The 18,788-nt window shown below is 61.4% G+C and overlaps 2 protein-coding genes across 15 annotated transcripts; one reads left to right on the top strand and one right to left on the bottom strand.

The window, feature by feature from the left end:
• The first annotated feature begins 90 nt into the window (after positions 1 to 90).
• On the top strand, positions 91 to 2,580 carry LOC115603423 (beta-1,3-galactosyltransferase 2-like). The gene is made up of 2 exons (XM_030475284.2): positions 91 to 264; positions 1,523 to 2,580. Exon 2 carries the CDS (start codon positions 1,537 to 1,539, stop codon positions 2,554 to 2,556), a length of 1,020 nt encoding a protein of 339 aa, XP_030331144.1. The 5' UTR covers positions 91 to 264; positions 1,523 to 1,536; the 3' UTR covers positions 2,557 to 2,580.
• A 469-nt stretch (positions 2,581 to 3,049) lies between these two features.
• ILF3 (interleukin enhancer binding factor 3) lies at positions 3,050 to 18,517 on the bottom strand. Of its 14 annotated transcripts, none has more exons than XM_030475283.1 (20): positions 18,292 to 18,517; positions 15,703 to 15,798; positions 15,402 to 15,628; positions 14,949 to 15,129; positions 13,792 to 13,939; positions 12,484 to 12,575; positions 12,001 to 12,096; positions 11,211 to 11,322; positions 10,683 to 10,780; positions 10,209 to 10,320; positions 10,007 to 10,117; positions 9,512 to 9,711; positions 9,143 to 9,313; positions 8,523 to 8,660; positions 8,084 to 8,260; positions 7,617 to 7,767; positions 7,003 to 7,059; positions 4,520 to 4,879; positions 3,940 to 4,053; positions 3,050 to 3,805 (listed from the first exon to the last, which is right to left on the bottom strand). In XM_030475283.1, the coding sequence occupies exons 2-20, from the start codon at positions 15,703 to 15,705 to the stop codon at positions 3,672 to 3,674; spliced, it is 2,682 nt and encodes an 893-aa protein (XP_030331143.1). In that variant the 5' UTR covers positions 15,706 to 15,798; positions 18,292 to 18,517; the 3' UTR covers positions 3,050 to 3,671. The 14 variants fall into 14 exon arrangements, with proteins under 14 accessions (XP_030331143.1, XP_030331135.1, XP_030331136.1 ...); XM_030475275.1 differs by having other exon boundaries at positions 3,931 to 4,053; XM_030475276.1 differs by having other exon boundaries at positions 7,617 to 7,770.
• Between the last annotated feature and the right edge of the window lie 271 nt (positions 18,518 to 18,788).

An 18,788-nucleotide genomic window follows, 5' to 3' on the forward strand; every position in this document is an offset into this window, starting at 1 on the left:
GGCTATTTGGGGGTCCAGGGATGCGGGGGGGGGCACTTGGGGGGGTGTTGGGGCAATGAGGGGGCCCCCCCCCCCAGCTCCTGGGGTTGGGGACAAAGGACAGGGACTGCCCCATCGCGGGGTGGGGACACGCGGCCTCACCTCTGCCCCATTGCGGGGGGGCGGGCCCCGTGCGTCAAGCGGGGCACGGAAGGAAGCTTGAGGCCGGGGCGGGGTGACCGCGGCCGCATCGCCCGCGAGAGGCAGCTCCGGCACCGGCAGCAGGTGAGCGGGAATGGGAGCCACTGGGAGCAGCGCCCAGGGCAGCCTGGAGCAACTGGGAACAACTGGGCAGAGGTGGGAATAGCACCCGGGAGCGAATGGGAGTGACTGGAATGAGCTGGGATCAGCGCCCGGGGGAGCCTGGAGTGACTGGGAGTGACTGGGAAGAGGTGGGAATAGCACCCGGGGGAGCGTGGAGTGACTGGGAGTGACCGGAATGAGTTGGGAGCTGCACCCGGGGGAGCATGGAGCAACTGGGAGTGACTGGGAAGAGCTGGGAGCTGCACCCAGGGGACCCTGGAGTGACTGGGAAGAGATGGGAATAGCACCCGGGGGAGCCTGGAGCAACTGGGAAGAGATGGGAATAGCACCCGGGGGAGCCTGGAGCGACTGGGAGTGACTGGGAAGAGGTGGGAATAGCACCTGGGGAAGCCTGGAGTGACTGGGAAGGGCTGGGATCAGTGCCCAAGGGAGCCTGGAGCCACTGGGAAGAGCTGGGAGTAGCACTTGGGGGACCCCGGAACAACTGGGAGTGACTGGGAAGGGCTGGGAAGAACTGGGAGCTGCAGCTGGGGGTACCTGGAGCAACTGGGAGTGAATGGGAAGAGCTTGGAATAGCACCTGGGGAACTGGGGGTGACAAGGAAGAGCCGGGAATAGCACCTGGGGAACTGGGGGTGACAAGGAAGAGCCGGGAACAGCACTGGCGGGAACTGGGAGTGACAAGGAAGAGCCGGGAACAGCACTGGCGGGAACTGGGAGTGACAAGGAAGAGCCGGGAACAGCACTGGCGGGAACTGGGAGTGACAAGGAAGAGCCGGGAACAGCACTGGCGGGAACTGGGAGTGACAAGGAAGAGCCGGGAACAGCACTGGCACTGGCGGGAACCGGGAGTGACAAGGAAGAGCTGGGAACAGCACCGGCGGGAACCGGGATCCACTGGGAAGGGCTGGGAGCTGCACCCTGGGGTGAACTGGGCAGCACTGGGCTCTTAGCCCGGGCCCCCGCTGTGGTTCCTATGGGGCTGGTGCCGGGCGGTGGGACCCCAACTGGTTTTACTGGTTTAACTGGTCGGGGCTGGGCTGGAGCCGAGGGGCTCTCCCCGACCCACGTGGCTGGCACCGGCACCGGGACCAGCCCCCCTTATCGCACCCGGAGCCTCTTATCAGCGCCCGGCCCTGCCGGGGGGACACCGAGGGGCGGGGGGTGCAGGAGGTGCTGGGGGGTGCTGGGGGGGTACTGAGGTGCTGGTCTCCCCACAGGCAGTGGCCATAGCATGAAGTGGCAGCTGAACCTGCGCCTGCTGGTGCTGCCGGCACTTGCGGCACTGGTGGCACTGGTGGGGCTGCGGGTGCAGCACAGCCCCGAGGAGCCCATCACCACGACGCCCGGCCTGCCCTGGGCGGCATTCCAATGGCACAGCGTCCTGGAGCCAGCCGGGAACGCCACAGCTCCCACCCGGCACCCGCTGCAGCCGCCGTACCCGCATCCCTATCGCTTCCTCCTCAACCAGCCCCACAAGTGCTGGGAGCGGGCGCCCTTCCTGGTGCTGTTGGTGGCGACGGGGCCGGCGGACACCGAGGGCCGGAATTCCATCCGGCAGACGTGGGGCAACGAGAGCTCGGTGCCGGGAGTCTCCATCCTGCGCCTCTTCCTCGTCGGCCTCCACCCGGTGTTCGCGGACGCGCTGAGGCCGGTGCTGCAGGAGGAGAACGTGGAGCACGGCGACCTCCTCCAGCAGGACTTCCTGGACACCTACAACAACCTGACGCTGAAGACGCTGATGGGCATGGAATGGGTGGCAAAGCACTGCCCCAACGCCACCTACGTGATGAAGGCCGACTGCGACGTCTTCCTCAACCTGGACTACCTGGTGCGGCGGCTGCTCTTGCCTCCCAAAACCAACTTCATGACGGGTTACATCTACCGCAACACGGGCCCGCTGCGGAGCAAGGCTTACAAGTGGTACGTGCCCCACGAGGTGTACCCCAACGCCACGTACCCCCCGTACTGCGGCGGCCCCGGCTACGTCTTCTCGGCCGACGTCGCCAGGAAGGTCTACGCCGTGGCGCAGACCTTGCCCCTCATCAACATGGAAGATGCTTTCGTGGGTCTGTGCCTGCACGCGCTGGGGCTCGGCATCACCGCCAGCCCCCGCGGCCTCTTCTCCATGGTCCGCATCCAGTACGAGCCGTGCCGCTTCGCCCGCCTCGTCATGGTCCATCGCTACCAGCCCCACGAGGTGCTCGAGCTCTGGCCGCGCTTCCAAGACGCCAAAGCCACGTGTCGGCGCTGAAGGGCTGAGCCGCGCCGGCGCCGCCGCGGCACCACCGGGACTCCCACGGCCAGTGAACGGCTCCCGCTCGGGGCCGACTCCAAACCTCGGGGCTCACGGGCCCCCCCCCCTTTTAACCCCCATAAGTGAGGGGCCCAACCAGCCCCTCACCTCCTCGTGGGTGACGTGTGGTAACTTATAACCCCTGTTTCTAACCCGCTGGCTCCGCTTTGGTCCCACCACCAGGAAGCGGCATCGGGAAGTCACAAACTGACCCCCAAAGAATCCCGGGTTCCGGGGTCCTTCCTTGGCACCCCCCACCCCGGCTCCGCGCTTCCCGCCTGGCAAAGGGGGGCATTTGGGCTTCCCGAGGCTCCCGCCAGCCCCTCTGTCCAGCCAGGGGGGGGGGTTTAGTCTCAAAGCCAAGAGTTTAAGGTCATTCAATGAGGCACATTCCCAACAGGGGGAGGTGGGTTGGGGGGGACACGGAACGAGACGCTGGGGGCCGCCGGCGTCGGGTTGTGGGTGTTTATTCATCTACATTCAGCTTACTCCAGGCGTGCTTCCCGCGGGATGCGGGCAGATGGACCCCCCCTCCCCTCCCCACTTCCTTCCCCCTGGTTCCCCCCCCCCCCACCCCCCCAAGAAAACCTTCACTTATAAAACTGAAACACTAAAGCCTTAAAATACAGAAGAAGCTGCTGGAACTCACTGCACAGAAGCGCCGGCGGGTGACGGTGACACATCCCTCGTGTGCTCAGAGCCGGGGCCACCTTTTCCAATGGGATAAAAGGGATACTGGGCTTGGATGAACTCAAGGACAACAAAAAATAAACCCCCCCCCCCCCCCCCAAAAAAAAACCAACCCCCAATAATAATAATAATTAATAATAATAATAATAATAATCCCTATTGAGACAAAATGGTAAATGGCAACTAACAACCCATTCAATACAGCGAGGCCCGGAGGACAGCTAAGAACGGAATCCCAGGTACCGGACCCTCGGTGGCGGGAGCACAAGGAGCACTGCAACATGAAACGGGGGCAAAAAGGGGCTTTTCCCTCTTTCCGGGAGGTGAGAAAACGACTCTTCGGGAGGGCGGGAGGAAGCGGAGCCCGGCGCGGCCCCACGGCTCTATCTGTACTGGTAACTCATGCTGTGGTCGTTCCTGCCGTAGCCGCCTTGGGAGGCCTGGTAGGAGCTGGGGGGGCCGCTGTAATTTTGGCCTGAGCCGGGGGAGTTGTAGTTGGATTGTGAGGAATATCCGCCTGGAAGGACAAGGATGCTCGGTCACCGCGGGGCCGAGCTCCGGCACCGATCCGTGTCCCCCCCCCCCAGCGCCGTGAGGCTGCGTTGGAGGTGGGAAACACCCCGGGAATGCCGTGGTACTGACCTTGCTTACCTTGGTACGAGGAGCCTCCGCCCCCCGAGCCCCCCCCGTAGCCGCCGTGCGAGCCCGTGTTGTAGGAAGCGCCGCCCGAGTAGTTGTTCCCCCCGCGGCCGCTGTTGCCGTAACCTGGCGGGGAGGGAAGGGGGAGCGTGGTGAGCACCGAAGGGGGGGCTCTGTCTGCTCTGGGGGTGAGGAAGCAGCGCCTGGGACATCCCGCCATCGGCCCCCACCGCTTGTGGGCATCGTCCAACTAAATCCAAAGCACCCGGAGCCCTCTAAGCTCATGGAATCACGGGATGTTTGGGCAAGAGGAGCCTCAAAGCTCCTGGGGGACCCCTTCGCCCCACACAGGTCACTCAGAGCCCGGCTGGAGCGCTCCCAGGCACGGGGCACCCACCACCCCACCCTGGGCAGCCCCTGCTGGCACCCCTGGAAGAGCATTCCCACCCTTCCCTGGTAGATCCAGCCTGGATCTCCCTCCTCTGCTCTCAAACCATCCCCAAATCCCATCCCCACGGAGCCCCCGAACGGCTATTCCCGTACGGAGCAGCTCTTGCCCCATTCTCTACTGGTTCCGCCCCCCAGCACTCACTGAATTTGCTCTCGTAGTTATAATCGGAGCCTCCGCCGCCGGGCGAGTTGTAGGAGTTGGAGTAGGACGAGTAGTTGCCTTGCCCGTGGTTGTAGCCCTTCTGCTTGCCCTGCGGCGGGCCGTAGTTGCCATATTGGTTCTGGTTGTAGGATTGCTGCTGCTGGCCCTGGTGGGACTGGTACCCGGAGCCGTAGGAGGGTTTCTGCTGCCCCCCGTGCTGCTGCTTCTTCCCGCCGTGCTTCGGCGGCACCGGCGAGTTGTAGTTGTCGCCTCCCTGGTAGTAGGAGCCGTACCCGGAGGAGGAGCCGCCGCCGCCGCCGCTCCCCGAGTTGGAGTGGCCGCCGTTGCTGTAGAACTGGCCTAAACAGAGAGAACAGCGTCAGCGCCGGGGGGCACCGGGGGGGGGGAACCGGCACCACGGGAAGGCTCCAAAGGCTGGGAATGCCGGGAGGGGGCCGCCCCACCACGGGGAGGGCCAAGCCTGAGGCGCGGAGCAGCGGCTCCGGTGGTTCCTCCACCGCTTAAACCGTGGGGTTCAAACCCCCCCGGAGGCGCATCCGGCGGGAGAGGTGGGAAGCAGGAGGGAGCTCATTCCCATAACGGGGAACGGTGTCGAGGTCCCCGCGGGATCCACGCTTCCCAAAGTCCCTCGAGCAGCTCCCAGCGCTCCAGGCCACAGCCTGGGGTTATCCCATGGGGAATTGTGCAGCCGAAGCCCTGCAGTGGGGTGTTCCCAGGCTGAGCATGGGGAGTTCTCCACGTTGGGGTGGCTGGAGTCGCTCTTGACGTTGGAGACCCAACGTGCTCCCTCCAAGGGGTAGAAGGCACCAGAGTGGAAGCGACACCCCCGGTGCCCCCGCTGGGCTGGAGCTGCCCCTCGGGAGGGCGAGGTTGGCGCAGTGAAACCTTCCTGCAGGAGCACCAGGATGAACCCCGCTGGCTTTTCCTTTCGGGATCGTTCCGTCCCTTCCCGGCTGCGTCCCGTGGGACACCACGATGGTTTTCCCTCTTCCCCACGTGGTTGTGCTGCAACGAGGCTCTTCTCTCCAGCCAAGAGCACCGCGGTGCTGGGCAACGTGTCCCGTCCCTGTCCCTCGTGTGCCTGGTTCCAGGAGCACCTCCGGAGCCCGGGGTTACAACCAGCACCACGTCAATCCAAGCTGCACGTGCCGGGAGCCCAGAGATCGGGATCTTCCCCTTTGGACCAACACTTCCTACTTAGTGATGAAGTTTGGAGGCTGTTTATGAAGGTCCCCACGTCAAAGCCAAGCCAAGAACTAAATCCAGCCAGTGCAAGGGCAGGAGCTGAGCAGAGCATCCGCTCCCTTGGAGGAACCGGTGTTATCCCACACCTCGGACCTTCCTGCTTTGTGGAGCTCCGAGGTTCTCCTGGAACCAGCGGGTTAACCCAAGGCGCAGAGCACAGCCCGGCACCTAATCCCACTGCTGGAACCTGGGGCTTCGAGGAGCAAAGGCCCGAGCGCTCGGAGCTCTGTCCCGGCCATTCCCGATCCCGGTGACATTGAGTTCTCCGGGATTAGGTGCTTGGAGGGCGCTTGGCTCCAAACGCTCCTGTTGGCGTTCACAAAGGGCTCCTTTGCCAAAGTCACCGACACGTTCAGGCCAGGCCCTGATGCCCGGATGTTTATTGGATCAGGATGGGAAGCACGGTTACAATCCCGCTGGATGCTCCCAACCCCTCCGTGTCCGGCCGCCAGCGCGCTACAGGATTGCAGGGTAACCCGCGCCAGCTTCCCGACCACCCGAGGCACGGGCCCGAGGGCTGGGAACCAGGAAAAGGCTCAAATCTGATACAAACCCAACTGGGAATTAAGACAAAAGGGAGAAACCACGGAATGCTTCCCATAAAAAGCAAGGACGGGCCTTTCAGCCACGCTGCCGAAGGGAGCTGGCTTGGAAAAGCCACACCAAGCGCACCAAAACCCCCCCGGATCCCCCCAGTGTGTGCATTGGAACGTTCAAAGGCAAATCCCAAGCAAAACCACACCAAGCGGCTCAAGTTGTGGCGGCTCCGAGCGTGCGAGCGGCGCCGGAGCAGCCCAGCCAAGGCCCGGCCGCGCCTCCGGCCCTTTGGGCCTTTGGAGTCGGAGCAAATTGGAGTAAAAAGCTGTTTTTTGGGGGTGTGATGCTTTAGGCAGACCCAAAGTCATGAGAGCCGTAGGAGTCTGTGAAAAAGGCACCTACAAAAGGGGGAGACAGAGCAGAGAACAAAGAATTAGAGGGGGCTCGCGAGGGCCGAAGGCGCCGCGCCGCCGCCGGGCCCGTTTTAGATTCCTCTGCTCCTGTCCCCCCCCGGCGAAGGCTCCTTCCCCCTGCATCCAATCGGGAAAAGAAAAAATAAGCCCGTTCCAAAGCGTGGCCGAGAGCTTCGCGTGGCTTCGAAGCAGAGAAACGTAAAATATTCCCAGTTTGGGAAGGGGGGCAGCGGGGGCCGCGCGGGGTGAAGAGCAAAAGGCACTTACTGTAGCCGGCGGTGGCCGAGTTGCCTCCTCCGTAGCCGTAGCTCCCGTAGCCGGCCCCTGCGGCAGGAGACAGGGGTCAAACAGGAGGCAAGGAAGTGGGGAAAGGCTTTGTGTTTGCTGGGACACGGGAGGAAATAGGCTGGAGAAGTGGGAATGAAGCTCCTGGAGCTCAACAAGGCCAAGGGCAAGGTCCTGCCCCCGGGTTGGGGCAATCCCAAGGATGGAAAAGCCCCAAGGATTGCCCCATCCCTGGCAGTTGGACACAGGGGCTTGGAGCAACCTGCTCTAGTGGAAGGTGGCCCTGCCCAGGGCAGGGGTTGGAGCTGGAGGAGCTTTTAGGTCCCTTCCAACCCCAAGCACTCAATGACCACAAAGAGAGCACGACATTCCAGAGACAAGGATGGTGGGACGCTGGTCTGGTTGAAGGGAGAAGGTTTGGCTGCCCCATCCCATCAAGGCCAGGTTGGACACGGGGGCTTGGAGCAACCCGCTCTAGTGGAAGGTGTCCCTGCCCGGGGCAGGGAACTGGATGAGCTTTATGGTCCCTTCCCACCCAAACCAGGCTGGGATTCCCTGGAATGCCACCGGGGGTCGGGCGGTTGCCGGTGCCTCACCTGCGTTCATGTACCCGCCGTGGTTGCCACCGAAGCCCCCCCGGCCTCTCCCCCGGCCGCGGATGTTGCCGCCTCGCCCGCGGCCGCGCATGTTGGGTGGCGGCGGCACCTCGTTGTGCATGGGGCCTCCCATTCCGAACCCGGGGTTGTGCTGCTGCAGGGAGGACACACACACACACACGGGTTAGCAGGGCTTCCCAAGGGAAAAGCGACCTTCCAAAGGGATGGCGGCAGCTCCACGGCCCGAAGAGGAGGGACTGAGCCAACAGCGATGGGGATGGGAGCCACGGGAAGGGAACCGAGGCCGCTTTCTGCCCGAGCTGATGGTGTTTGTGCTGCCAAACCCAACCAGCTCTCGGAGATCCCGCTTCCCCTCCAGCCCTTAAAGCCTTTCCCGTCCCAGAAAGGGATCAAAGGCCCGGAGCAGGAGCTGGCACCACCCGGTTCTGCACCACGGGTGCACTGACCTTCACGGCGAACTTGGGCCCCCCTCTCGTGGGCACGGGGGCTCTTTTCTTCTTGTTCTGCTCGATGGCCACGGGAGCATCGGGGAACAACTTCTCCAGGGCGGCCAGCGCGGCGTAGGCTTTCGCCACCTTCTTATTGGAACCGGCTCCTTGGAACTTCTGCCCGTCCACCTCCACCTTGGAAAGGGAGGAAACCATTGAAGGGCAGGAGCAGGAGCTGCCTCTTGGCCAACTGAACCACATTACGGGCAACGGCAGAGGCTGGGAGTGCTCAAAGGTTGGACGAGGCTTTGAGTGAGCTGATGGGGCGGAACGTGGAGCTTCGACCCAAACCGGTCTGGGATTCCATGATTCCCGGCCCACCAGACGATCCTCAGAAGGTCCTTTCCAACCCAAACCATTCCCTGATGAAGCGACAGGCCCCCGGGGGCCACCTCACCTCCATGACGAAGCGCTTGTCGTGGCTGCCACCCGTTTCTGAGATGAGCTCGTACTTCAGCCCGCGCCGCTTCTCGTTGAGCTCCATCACCGGGTTCTTGCCGTGCTTGGTCAGGATTGGTCCCTGCTGCTTCACATTCTGCAAGGGGAGAAGCTGGGATGAGCCTTTGTCCTCCCAACAGGACAAAGTCGATTCCAACAACTTGGGAACTATCATAGAATGGGTTGGCTTGGAAAGGACCTTCAGACCATCCGGTTCCAGCCCCCCTGCCATGGGCAGGGACACCTCGCACTGAACCACGTCACCCAGGGCTCCATCAACCTGGCCTCAAACCCTGCCAGGGATGGAGCATTCCCAGCCTCCTTGGGCAACCCATTCCAGCGCCTCAGCACCCTCACAGGAAGGAACTCCTTCCTTATCTCCAACCTAAACTTCCCCTGTTTCAGTTTGAACCTATTACCCCTTGTCCTAAAACTCCGGTCCCTCGAGGAGCTTGGAATAAGCTCGCCCGAAGTTCTGCCCTCCTGAAAACCTGGCTCACCAGGTTCAGAGCAAAAGGCACTTCCAGTGATGCCCCACACCCTCATCCCAAGGGATTGGAGCATCCCGGCTGCGCTCACCTCCGGGGTCTGATCGGAAGGAGGAGACGCGGCCGCGGGCGTCGAGACTGTTTCCACAACGGGAGGAGGAGCAACCACCACTGGTTTCTGTTCGCTCTCTTCAGCTGATTCATCTCCCTTCCCGGCCTCTTTGCCCTCCACGCCGGTGGGCAGCCCCATGTCTTGCAATACCTGGGCAAGGGGTTGGAGAGGAGGTCACGGCGAGGCCCGGGGCGTGCTGAACGCCCCAGAGCCCTTGGATGGGCTCGGTTTGGGCGCCAGGCGTCCCCCGTGGCAGGCCACGCCGCTCTGCTGGAGCTGACGTTCCTCACCCTGGGTCTCACCACGACTGTCACCGCCACCGATCCCCTTCCTCACCCAGGGTCTCACCTTCACGGCCACGTGCAGCTTGGCTGTCTTTTTGGAAGGGCCCGATGCCTCAAACGTGCTGCCATCGATTTCCACGGACATTGTAAAGATTGGAGCATGAACGGGGCCGGTCTGAGAGACCAGCTTGTACTGGAGGCCGGGTTTGAGCTGGTTCAGTTTCATCAGCGCGTTCATGGCCTGCGGAGGTTCCAGTTTCTCCTCTGAGCAGAGAGAAAACAGGGCAGTTTGTGGGTGTCTGGCACCTCTTTCACCCACACCAACCACCGATCTCACGCACGTTCTGCTCCCTATTTCCCCCCCCGAGTGAGAGTTTCACCTTGAACCTGACAGCGTTAAGGTCTCACTTCCCAAACCCACACGCCCGGAGCCCCCGTTTCCAGCTTCACCCCAGCCCAAGGCTGGAAGAGCCCTTCCCAACGTGCCCCCCCCCCCGCCCCAGCTCCACAGCACCCGCCCCGGGCAGCCCTTTGCACCTACCTCTCGTTAGCTCAATACCTTTTTTCTGAATCTTCTTTTTCTTTTTGCTGGGAGATTTCTCCTCTCCATCCTCCTCCATGGGGCGCTTCAGCGGGGTCACAGCGTACGTGGTGCTGGGAGGAATCTGGACTGTGGCGATGGGAATAAACCCCCCCTTCAGAATTCCAGCCGGAGCCTCGGCCACGCCGCTCGCGGTGGGGTTGATGGGGCAGGGACCTACCAGTGTAGTCAATGGGGTTCTCGTTCTTTGGTTTCTTGGGCATTTTGGAAGGGAGAGGGTCCATCCCCAAGACTTTGTGCAGTTGGCCAAAAGCAGCAAGCCTCAGAGCGTGCTGGAAAGAGGAAAGGTGTGTTACTGGGAGGCGCAGGCGGCGGCGCTGGTCTCTGTTCCCTGCACAGAACATTCTACCCACCCCTACACCGAAATCCTCATCAGTTTAAATAGGACTCGCTGGATTTGGGTAGGTTTTGGACCCGAAAGGCGGGTCATGGTCCAAGTCACTATTTAAAACCTGAGACTTTGCTTCTGGTTGGCCAAGCTACAAATACCTCAGCGGCGTGGGACCCACTCGTCAGTTCTTTTACTCCACTAGAGATGACGAGTGTTAAGAGCGACTCTACCGTGAGCCAACGGGGGAGTTCAGAGTCAGTTGAACTGAGTAAGTTTGTGTAACATCTGTAGTCAAAACTATACCTGAGCACTCTGTGTGATATCTTCCCTTTGTTGTCTGTCTAGATGCCCAATAGCATCAGTGGCTTCTTTTTCACAAGGATCATAAATACCAGAACCATCTGAAGGCAGGAAACAAGGAAGATATGCAGAGAATTATCCTGGTGTTTCTAAAGAAACTAAACTAAGTATTCCCTTGGCATCAATCAACACTCCAAGAACACGGACCGACACGATCCATCCAACGTCCAACATTGTGGCTCTCGCCTGGGCTATTTACCACGCACAGGTCGCAGTGGAGCTGCTTCACCACCACTTAAGGAACCAAAGGTCACGCTCGTAGAAGCTGGCACCTCTCTACGGGGCAGGGGGGGTTCGAGGTGATGGCTCCGTGCCCTCCGTGACGGGCGAGGTGCCGCAGCACCCGGGGGGGCTTGCTGAGCTCCCCATCTAAGCTGCCCGCCCGGAGGAGGAGGGATTGCTCAAGCGCTAAAGGCCACCGCGCTGCGCTTCGGCTCCGCTTTGAAATGGAAATGCAGAGAAGCACCTAACCTGGCATGACGATTCCCGAGGCGAGGCATTCCAGAACCCTCCGCAGGGCCTCGCCGGCTCCCATCGGCCTGTTGGCGGTGCCGATGGATTTCTCACACAGCAGCTCCAGAGGCTGAAAAGACAGTTTGGAGAAGGGGTGAGGAGCAACGGTGGCGGCTTTTGGGCCAGGAACCGCTTGGAACTCGCCAACCACGAAGTGATTTACACCGGAGAGGTTGGGAGTCGGTAGAACAACTCAGGCTATCCACACTGGATGCACAGCTTAGGGGCAGAAACATTGTCCGCGCTATATATATCGGAGCTGGATCATCTTTAAGGTCCCTTCCAACCCAAACCTTCCTATAATACATCAATATATATATAGGGGTACAGGTATATCTCAATCTCTAGGTTGGAGAAGCTGTGGCTGCCCCATCCCCGGCAGTGTTCAAGGCCAGGTTGGACTCGGAGCAACCTGCTCTAGTGGAAGGTGTCCCTGCCCGTGGCAGGGGGTTGGAGCTGGAGGAGCTTCAACCCAAACCAGTCTGAGATTCAATGATTCTAACTCCATACAGAAACCAATCAGTATAAACCCGTAACTATAGATACGTCAATCAACACGTATCAATCTGTAATTACACATATAAATCAACAGACATCAAGCTCTCCCTCCGTGTACAGACCAATACACACGAAGCTGTAAGTCCCCGTGCTGCAGCCCAAGCTGTAGGTGGCGCGGGGGGACGCGCAGCCCCGGGGGCTGCAGTGGGAGCGAACCCGCGCGGACGCGGCTCCATCCCGGGGGACTCACCCAGCCCCTGAGCGGAGCCCAGGTAGGAACCCGCGTGCACAGGTCTCGCAGCACTCGGATCACGATGACACACGACTTGAGCCCGTTCGCCCTGGCCTGGAGGCGGAAGCAGAGGCAGAAGCACGCTGAGTGAAGGCTCCGGCGCGGCGCCGGCGCAGACATTCACTCGTGTGGTGCTGCTTTGCCAGGGGGGACCTTACTAGAAATGGCAACTGTCGTGTGCGAGGTGACAAAGTGACATTACTCTTAACACAAAGCAGCAGCTACTCTTTAAACAAAGGTTCCTTCCGAACGTTTAACTCGCTCAAGTGCTTCTTTAGCAACTGCCCCGGCGCCAGGCGCCGCGTTCAGCGCCTCTAACTACCATCTGAGGTTAAAGTATTATATATAAAAGGAAGAAAGAAAAAGAAAAACACAAGAGTTAGCCCCTTAAGACTTTACAAACTCGCTACTTAAAGACAAATATAAGAACAAAATGCAAACCTGGAACCACTTGGCGTGCCGCAGTGACGCCAAGGCAGCAAGGCATTTCTGCCTGTCCAGAACGTCCGGGGAGTCGGTGACTGATAGCGTTTCTAGTCGTGGATGGAATAAGAAGACAAGGCACAGTTTGACCAAGGGGGTTCTGTCAGGCGGGGAGGGGACGAGGCAGCTCCTAACGGGCAGTTGGGGCTCCCAAAGGATCCTGGTTTAGATCCTCATCTAGATCCTCGGTCAGATCCTGCACTTGGGAGGACGGCTCCGCTCCCGCGTTAAAGCTGCAGAGCGGGGCGAAGCTCGGAGAGCAGGGGAGAGGCTGCGAGGAGGAGCGGGGGGCTCACTGCGAGCGGGGAAGAGATCCTTCATGGCTCAATGAAGTGGGAGCGTAATGGGCAATGGAGGGGGAATTTCCAAGGAGCCCCCGCTCTGCATCCAGAGCGTTGTTTTGGGGCTGGGGGGGGGGGGAAAGGGGCTGTGCGAGGATCGAGGGGACCCCTCCGCCCGTGAGGCTCGGCTGCCCCGGCCCCCGCCCGTGACAGAGAGCGTCCTGTTGGTCAAAGGTCCAGCGTCCCTAAAACGGACAAACTAGAAGGCTTTGGCAGACGAGGTCAGAAATCAAAACCAAAGACAAGTCATGGAGCACAACGACACCTTCCCCCGGTCTGTGCTGCAGCAAAACTGGGAGACACCGTTTGGAGGAAGCGCAACGCTGCCGAAGGCCAGGGTTTTAGATAAGGCTAATGCACACACCGTGCTCCAGCAGCACACAAACCCCGGCTGGGACTCGCCATTCCAAAGGGAATTGGGAGAGCGGACAGGGAAGCTAACTTTATCCAAAACTCTGCATGGCTTGCTCCGGCCTCCAGCTGATCCCCCAGCCGGCGGCGCGGGCCCAGAGCACCCCTCGTTCTTGCTGCAACACAAACCGTGGCGGAACACCCAAGTCCAGGTACATGCAACTCATTTAACAAGAAGCCTTCGAGGTGTTTTGTTCATGTTTGGTTCTTAAACGGAGCTGGTTTAGGTCTTTATGTCACTGTGGAGGCCGCTAACGGCTGGGTACGCAGCGAGACTACCGCCAGATGAACGCTTAAAGAGAACTAAAGGCCCAAAGTAAGGGGGGAAAAGAAAGGCTAAAACTCAAAGGAAAGGAGGAAAATCCCGCCTGGAAGGTGCCGCTGGGCTTCGGAAGCGCATTCCCTGGCGGGAACGTGGAGTTCACCCCTCCAGAAGTGGCGCCGCTTGGGCTGAAGCGGCAGAGCTCCAGCGGCGCGGTGGCACCGGGAGCGTGCGGCGCCGGCAGCGCCCTACCTCCGGCGAGCTGCTTCTCCAGCTCCTCCCTGACCACCGGCGACGTCAGGTGGATGGTCAGGGTCAGCGGCGGCTCCTTCGTGTTCTTGATGACGATGGCGGCGTCGCCGACAGACTGGATTATCTCGTACTTGTCTTCAGTAATAGCCTGCGAGGGGATGGAGGCTCTTAGTCGAGGGGATGGAGGCTCTTACTCAAGGGGATGGAGGTTCTTAGTCGAGGGGATGGAGGCTCTTACTCAAGGGGATGGAGGCTCTCAACCAAGGGGATGGAGGCTCTCAAATGAGGGGATAGAGGCTCTTACTCGAGGGGACGGAGGTTCTTACTCGAGGGGATGGAGGCTCTTACTCAAGGGGATGGAGGCTCTTACTCAAGAGGATGGAGGCTCTTACTCAAGGGGATGAAGGCTCTCAACTGAGGGGATGGAGGCTCTCAACCGAGGGGATGGAGGCTCTCACCCAAGAGGATGGAGGCTCTTACTCAAGGGGATGGAGGCTCTCAACCGAGGGGATGGAGGCTCTTACTCAAGGGGACGGAGGTTCTTACTCAAGGGGACGGAGGCTCTTACTCAAGGGAATGGAGGCTCTTACTCAAGGGAATGGAGGCTCTCACTCAAGGGAATGGAGGCTCTCACTCAAGAGGATGGAGGCTCTTACTCAAGGGGATAGAGGCTCTCAACCGAGGGGATGGAGGCTCTTAGCCAGCGCCCTCCCACCACCACCTCCATCGCACAGCAAGGCCCCGGAAGAGAGGTGCAGCTACTGAAGGGAAGGTTAACCAGGGAATTCCAAGGTAATGCTACATCCAGAGGGACCTGGGCAGGCTGGAGAGGTGGGACCATGCGAACCTCATGGAGCTCAACAAGGCCATGGGCCAGGTTCTGCCCCTGAGTTAGGGCAATCCCAGCACAAACCGGATTGAGCCCTGGAAGGACTGACCCATCCACAGCCAGGATGGACACAGGGGCTTGGAGCAACCTGCTCTAGTGGAAGGTGGCCCTGCCCGGGGCAGGGGGTTGGAGCTGGGGGAGCTTTAAGGTCCCTTCCCAAACCATTCCACAATCCACGGCCATGAAGATTCCCTTCCCAGCACAGCCCAGTGTCCAGCCCAGCGCCACCAGTGTCTTTCCAACCCTCTCCACGACCCGGCACACTCACAGCAAGCTGGACTCCGAGGTTCTCGGCTACTTTCTCCAGGAGATCCGTGGTGGGTTTATCTTTGCAGAGCAGAACTAGCTCCAGATCCAAGTCCCCTTTCAGCAAGAGGCCTTTGGCCACCAGCCCGACGCGCATCACTCCCCGCAGGGTCCTGGTCAGCTGCTCCGTGGCTTTCTGGTCCCTGCGGATACCCGGGAATGGTTATGGCATGGCAAGAACTCACTGGGAAGCACAACGCTCCTAAACGCAAGCTGGGGGGAGAGATCCATAAGGATCACGCAGGATCCCCACTGAGGGGTTCACTGGGAATGGGGGCCTCGATTCCTCTTCGTTCCACAAGGAGGGAAACCACCTTTTCTGCCTTCAACCAGTGGATTTTCACTCATCCATGGAAGAAGGTGCCATGAGCTCCCCCCGTGGCCCTGCCGAGGCTGCGCCCCCCATGTTCCTTACCCCCCTTCCTTGTTCTCCTCCTCGGCCGCCGTCTCCATGGACTCCGGCTCGGGCTGCTCCCCGCTCACTTTTTCCTGCTCGTCGATCCAGTCGGAGACGGCTTTGAGCGCCCGCTCCGTGTGGGACACCATGTTCTGCACGGCCTCCAGCTCCTCCTGCGTCGGGTACACGGCCGAGTGCTTGGCCATCACGTGGCGGTCGTCGTTGACGAAGATCCGCATGGGGCGCTGGGAAGGGATTCGGGAATGATTGGAAAAAGGTTGGGAAATCTTCATCGCAAACCTCCCCGCTCCACTCTTACCATTTTGGCTTCGGAACGTCCCTCCGAGCGTTCCAAATGGGCTCGTTTAGACTCTTCCACTGAAAAGGCAGCACCAGGACCCCAATTTCCCGTAATCTGGAAGCAACAGGAAGGTGGTTTAGGGAATGTTGGGAAGCCGGCGCAGCCTGGCACCGGGAGCCTGAATGGTAACAGGAACCCATCAGCCCGAGCCCAGCCTCCTCCTCCTGGTGCTGCAGTAAGGCTACAGCCACCCAGCAGCTCCCGCTGCTCCACCTGCCCTTTCCTTCCCGTTTAGCTCCTCATTCCCAAGAGGTTTTCCCATCCAAAGTGGGTTTTCCCAAGCTCCTGCTCGTGTTCCCCTGCAGGCAGTGTGCACGCCAGCCCCGCAGCAAAGGTGACAACAGCCCCTTCCTGCACAACAAGGGGACGTTGACAGCGAATCCAGTCGGTGCTTCCCTGGATAACCGATCCCAAATGGGATCGGGATTGCTCTGTTTTCTCCCCAGGGCCCCCTCCTCACCCCCTGGAATGAGGAATGGGAATGGGGGTTAGAAGGGAGATGGAGCAGCGCCAAAGCCCCGCTGGGCTCTAAGGCAGGAGCTGATCTCCTGGGGCTGGGTGACAACGGGACCCATTAGTTTGACCACAAAGGTCGTGGTTTCCCTCTCCCTGCAGCTGCAAAGGGGGATCCCAGCCCCTCGCATTCCCGGGAACTCCCGGAATTCCCAAAGCTCCGCTTCGAAGCCTTTACCACAAGAGAGGCAAAAGCGCCAGGAGCTGCGGATGGATGAAGATCAGCATCATCTGCCTCCACCACCAGTTTCACTCCATTCCCCCAGCACACAGGCACCGAACCGGTGATCCCAGTGCTCAGCATCGACTCCCACCATTCCCAATCCTTCCGTTTGGAATGAGGTTCCCTCAAAATGAGACCTCTGAGGCTTTGCTTTGGCCCCCGGGCTGGCCATGACGGTCACTGCTATGGAAAGCTTGGAAAGAAGATGGAATCTTCCACCTTAGAGGTGACCCAAACCACACGTACACCCGTAGGTATCCAAGATACTGGAATAATGCCCCTCTGAGGAATGCTGGGAAATGGGAATGGTCTTTTCCTTGAGGCCGCAGTGTTCCTCAATGCCTCCGATCCCAACCTGGGAAGGGTTTACTCACAGGAGGACTTTGGTCTGTTCCAAACCTGGGCTGAATGGTGACTAAACCATCCCAGGAGGAATTGTTCCCGTATGGATCCACCACTAGTGGGATGCTTCCCAACCCCCTGCCACGGAGACCTGCACGCTCCATGTCTCCTCAAAGCTCCCTTCCTTTCCTCCGCAAGAGGGAAGGGATGGATCGCGCTCCGGTCTCCACAGGCAGAACCCACCACGGGAGCCGGGAACCCAGCTCCCGCGATCCCAACGTGTGCTCTTCCCGAGATCCCTGAAGCTCGTTTCCAGGGAGAACCCGGGAGCTGAGCAGGATCCGCGCCTCTTGGAGCAGGGGGCGGGGGGGAAAGAGCCACGGAACACGTTAAAGCCAGGTTAACCCCATGGAGAGGCTCCACAGATCCATCCCTGAGCCCGCTCTCCGTGTTGGAACACAAGGAAAAGGGTGGAATGTGGCGTTCCCCCCGTGCTCCCCGCCTTCCCGCCCGATCCGAGTGCTGGGATGGACGGAACAACCCCCCCGGACACTTGTTGGGGCCGGGACGAGGCGACAGCACGGGAAGGGAAGGCTCGGAGCTGCCCCCGGCTGAGGGGAGGGACGGGCACCCCGGGAAGCGCCGGGAGCGGGAACGAGCCGGGGGCTTCCCGGCTGGATGGGACGCGGGAAGGACCCCGCTCCCCTCCCGGCTCGCAGCGAACAAAAGCCCCGGAGTGTGTGTGTGTGGGGGGGGCATCGCGCTTATCGCGATTATCGACCCCTTTATCACACCATCCACAACCCGAACGGGACCACGCGGAGGGGGGGCATCGCCACCATCGCTATTATCGCGATTATCAATCCCTTTTTACACCATCCGCAAACCGAATGGAGGGGGGCAATTTGGGGGGGGGGGGGAGCATCGCTCCTATCGCGATTATCGCGATTATCAACCCCTTTTCCACACCGAATGGAACGGGACAAGGAGGTGGGGGGGGCTGGGCCTACCTCGGGGTGCGCATTTGGGCCGCTCCGAAAAGGGGGGGGTCCATGTGTGTGTGTGTGTGCCCCCCCCCCAGCACCCTGAGACCCCCAAAAGGGCCCCCCCGGCCCCGCTCCCCCCCCCTCCCCCCCAGCGCTGCCGCCATTTGCGAGAACAAAGCGGCGGCGGCGGCGGGAAACGAAGAGGGGAGGGGGGGGGGGATATCACGGCGAGACCCCTCCCTCACATACACCACAACCGACCCCCCCGGTGCGGCGGAGAAGCGGCGTGTGCGGTGCCCCCCCCCCCGGCTCCCCACGCTCACCCCCGGCCCCGCGGCCGCCCGCCGCCATCTTGTCTCCTCAGCACAATGGGAGGAGGAGGGGGGGGGGGGGGAAAGGGGCCGGGTCTCCGCCGCGCGCGCCCGTCCCGTTACACCCCCCCCCCCGCTTCAAACCACCCCCCCCCCCCCGCGGTGCCGGTACCGGGGCTCGCTGTAACGATGGAGCCGCTCCGGGTCCGTGTCGGCGGGGCCCGGACCGGGGGCCGGGACCCGGAACCGGGACCTGAGGAAGGGAAAAGATAAAAGATGGGGGGGGGGGAGGGGGGGGGCAAAGGGAGGGGGGGGAAGGGGGAGGAGGAGGAGGAGGAGGAGGGGGGGGCGCTGCGCGCGCGGGAGAGCGGGAGGCGCGAGACTGCAGCGCGGGGGGCGGGGCCGGGCGGGGGGGGGGGGGAGAGAGAGGGGATGGGGGGGGGAGAGGGAGAGTCACGTGGAGAGAGGAGGGGGCAGCCAATGGGGGAGCGCGGGGGGGGGGGGAACGGGGAGGGGGGGGGCGCGGAGGGAGGGGGCAGGGGAAAGGGGCGGGGCCAGAGGGAACGGGGCGGGGACTGAGGGGGAATGGGCGGGGCCAGAGGGAAAGGGGCGGGGTCAGAGCGGTGCCATAGGGGGTTGGTGCAATGAGGGGTCGGTTCCATAGGGGTC

This window comes from Strigops habroptila, unplaced genomic scaffold, assembly GCF_004027225.2.
Source record: "Strigops habroptila isolate Jane unplaced genomic scaffold, bStrHab1.2.pri NW_022045634.1_ctg1, whole genome shotgun sequence".
In the NCBI taxonomy this organism is placed as follows: domain Eukaryota; kingdom Metazoa; phylum Chordata; class Aves; order Psittaciformes; family Psittacidae; genus Strigops; species Strigops habroptila.

Excerpts from the sequence above, each read along its gene's own strand:
- ILF3 (XM_030475267.1), bottom strand. Across the intron at positions 10,118-10,208 it reads GAACCCCATTGACTACACTG|TCCAGATTCCTCCCAGCACC; the intron begins GTAGGTCCCTGC and ends CCATCGCCACAG. Across the intron at positions 9,314-9,511 it reads AGCTGCACGTGGCCGTGAAG|GTATTGCAAGACATGGGGCT; the intron begins GTGAGACCCTGG and ends CCCCTTGCCCAG.
- LOC115603423 (XM_030475284.2), top strand. The coding sequence starts at position 1,537 with ATGAAGTGGCAGCTGAACCTGCGCCTGCTGGTGCTGCCGGCACTTGCG.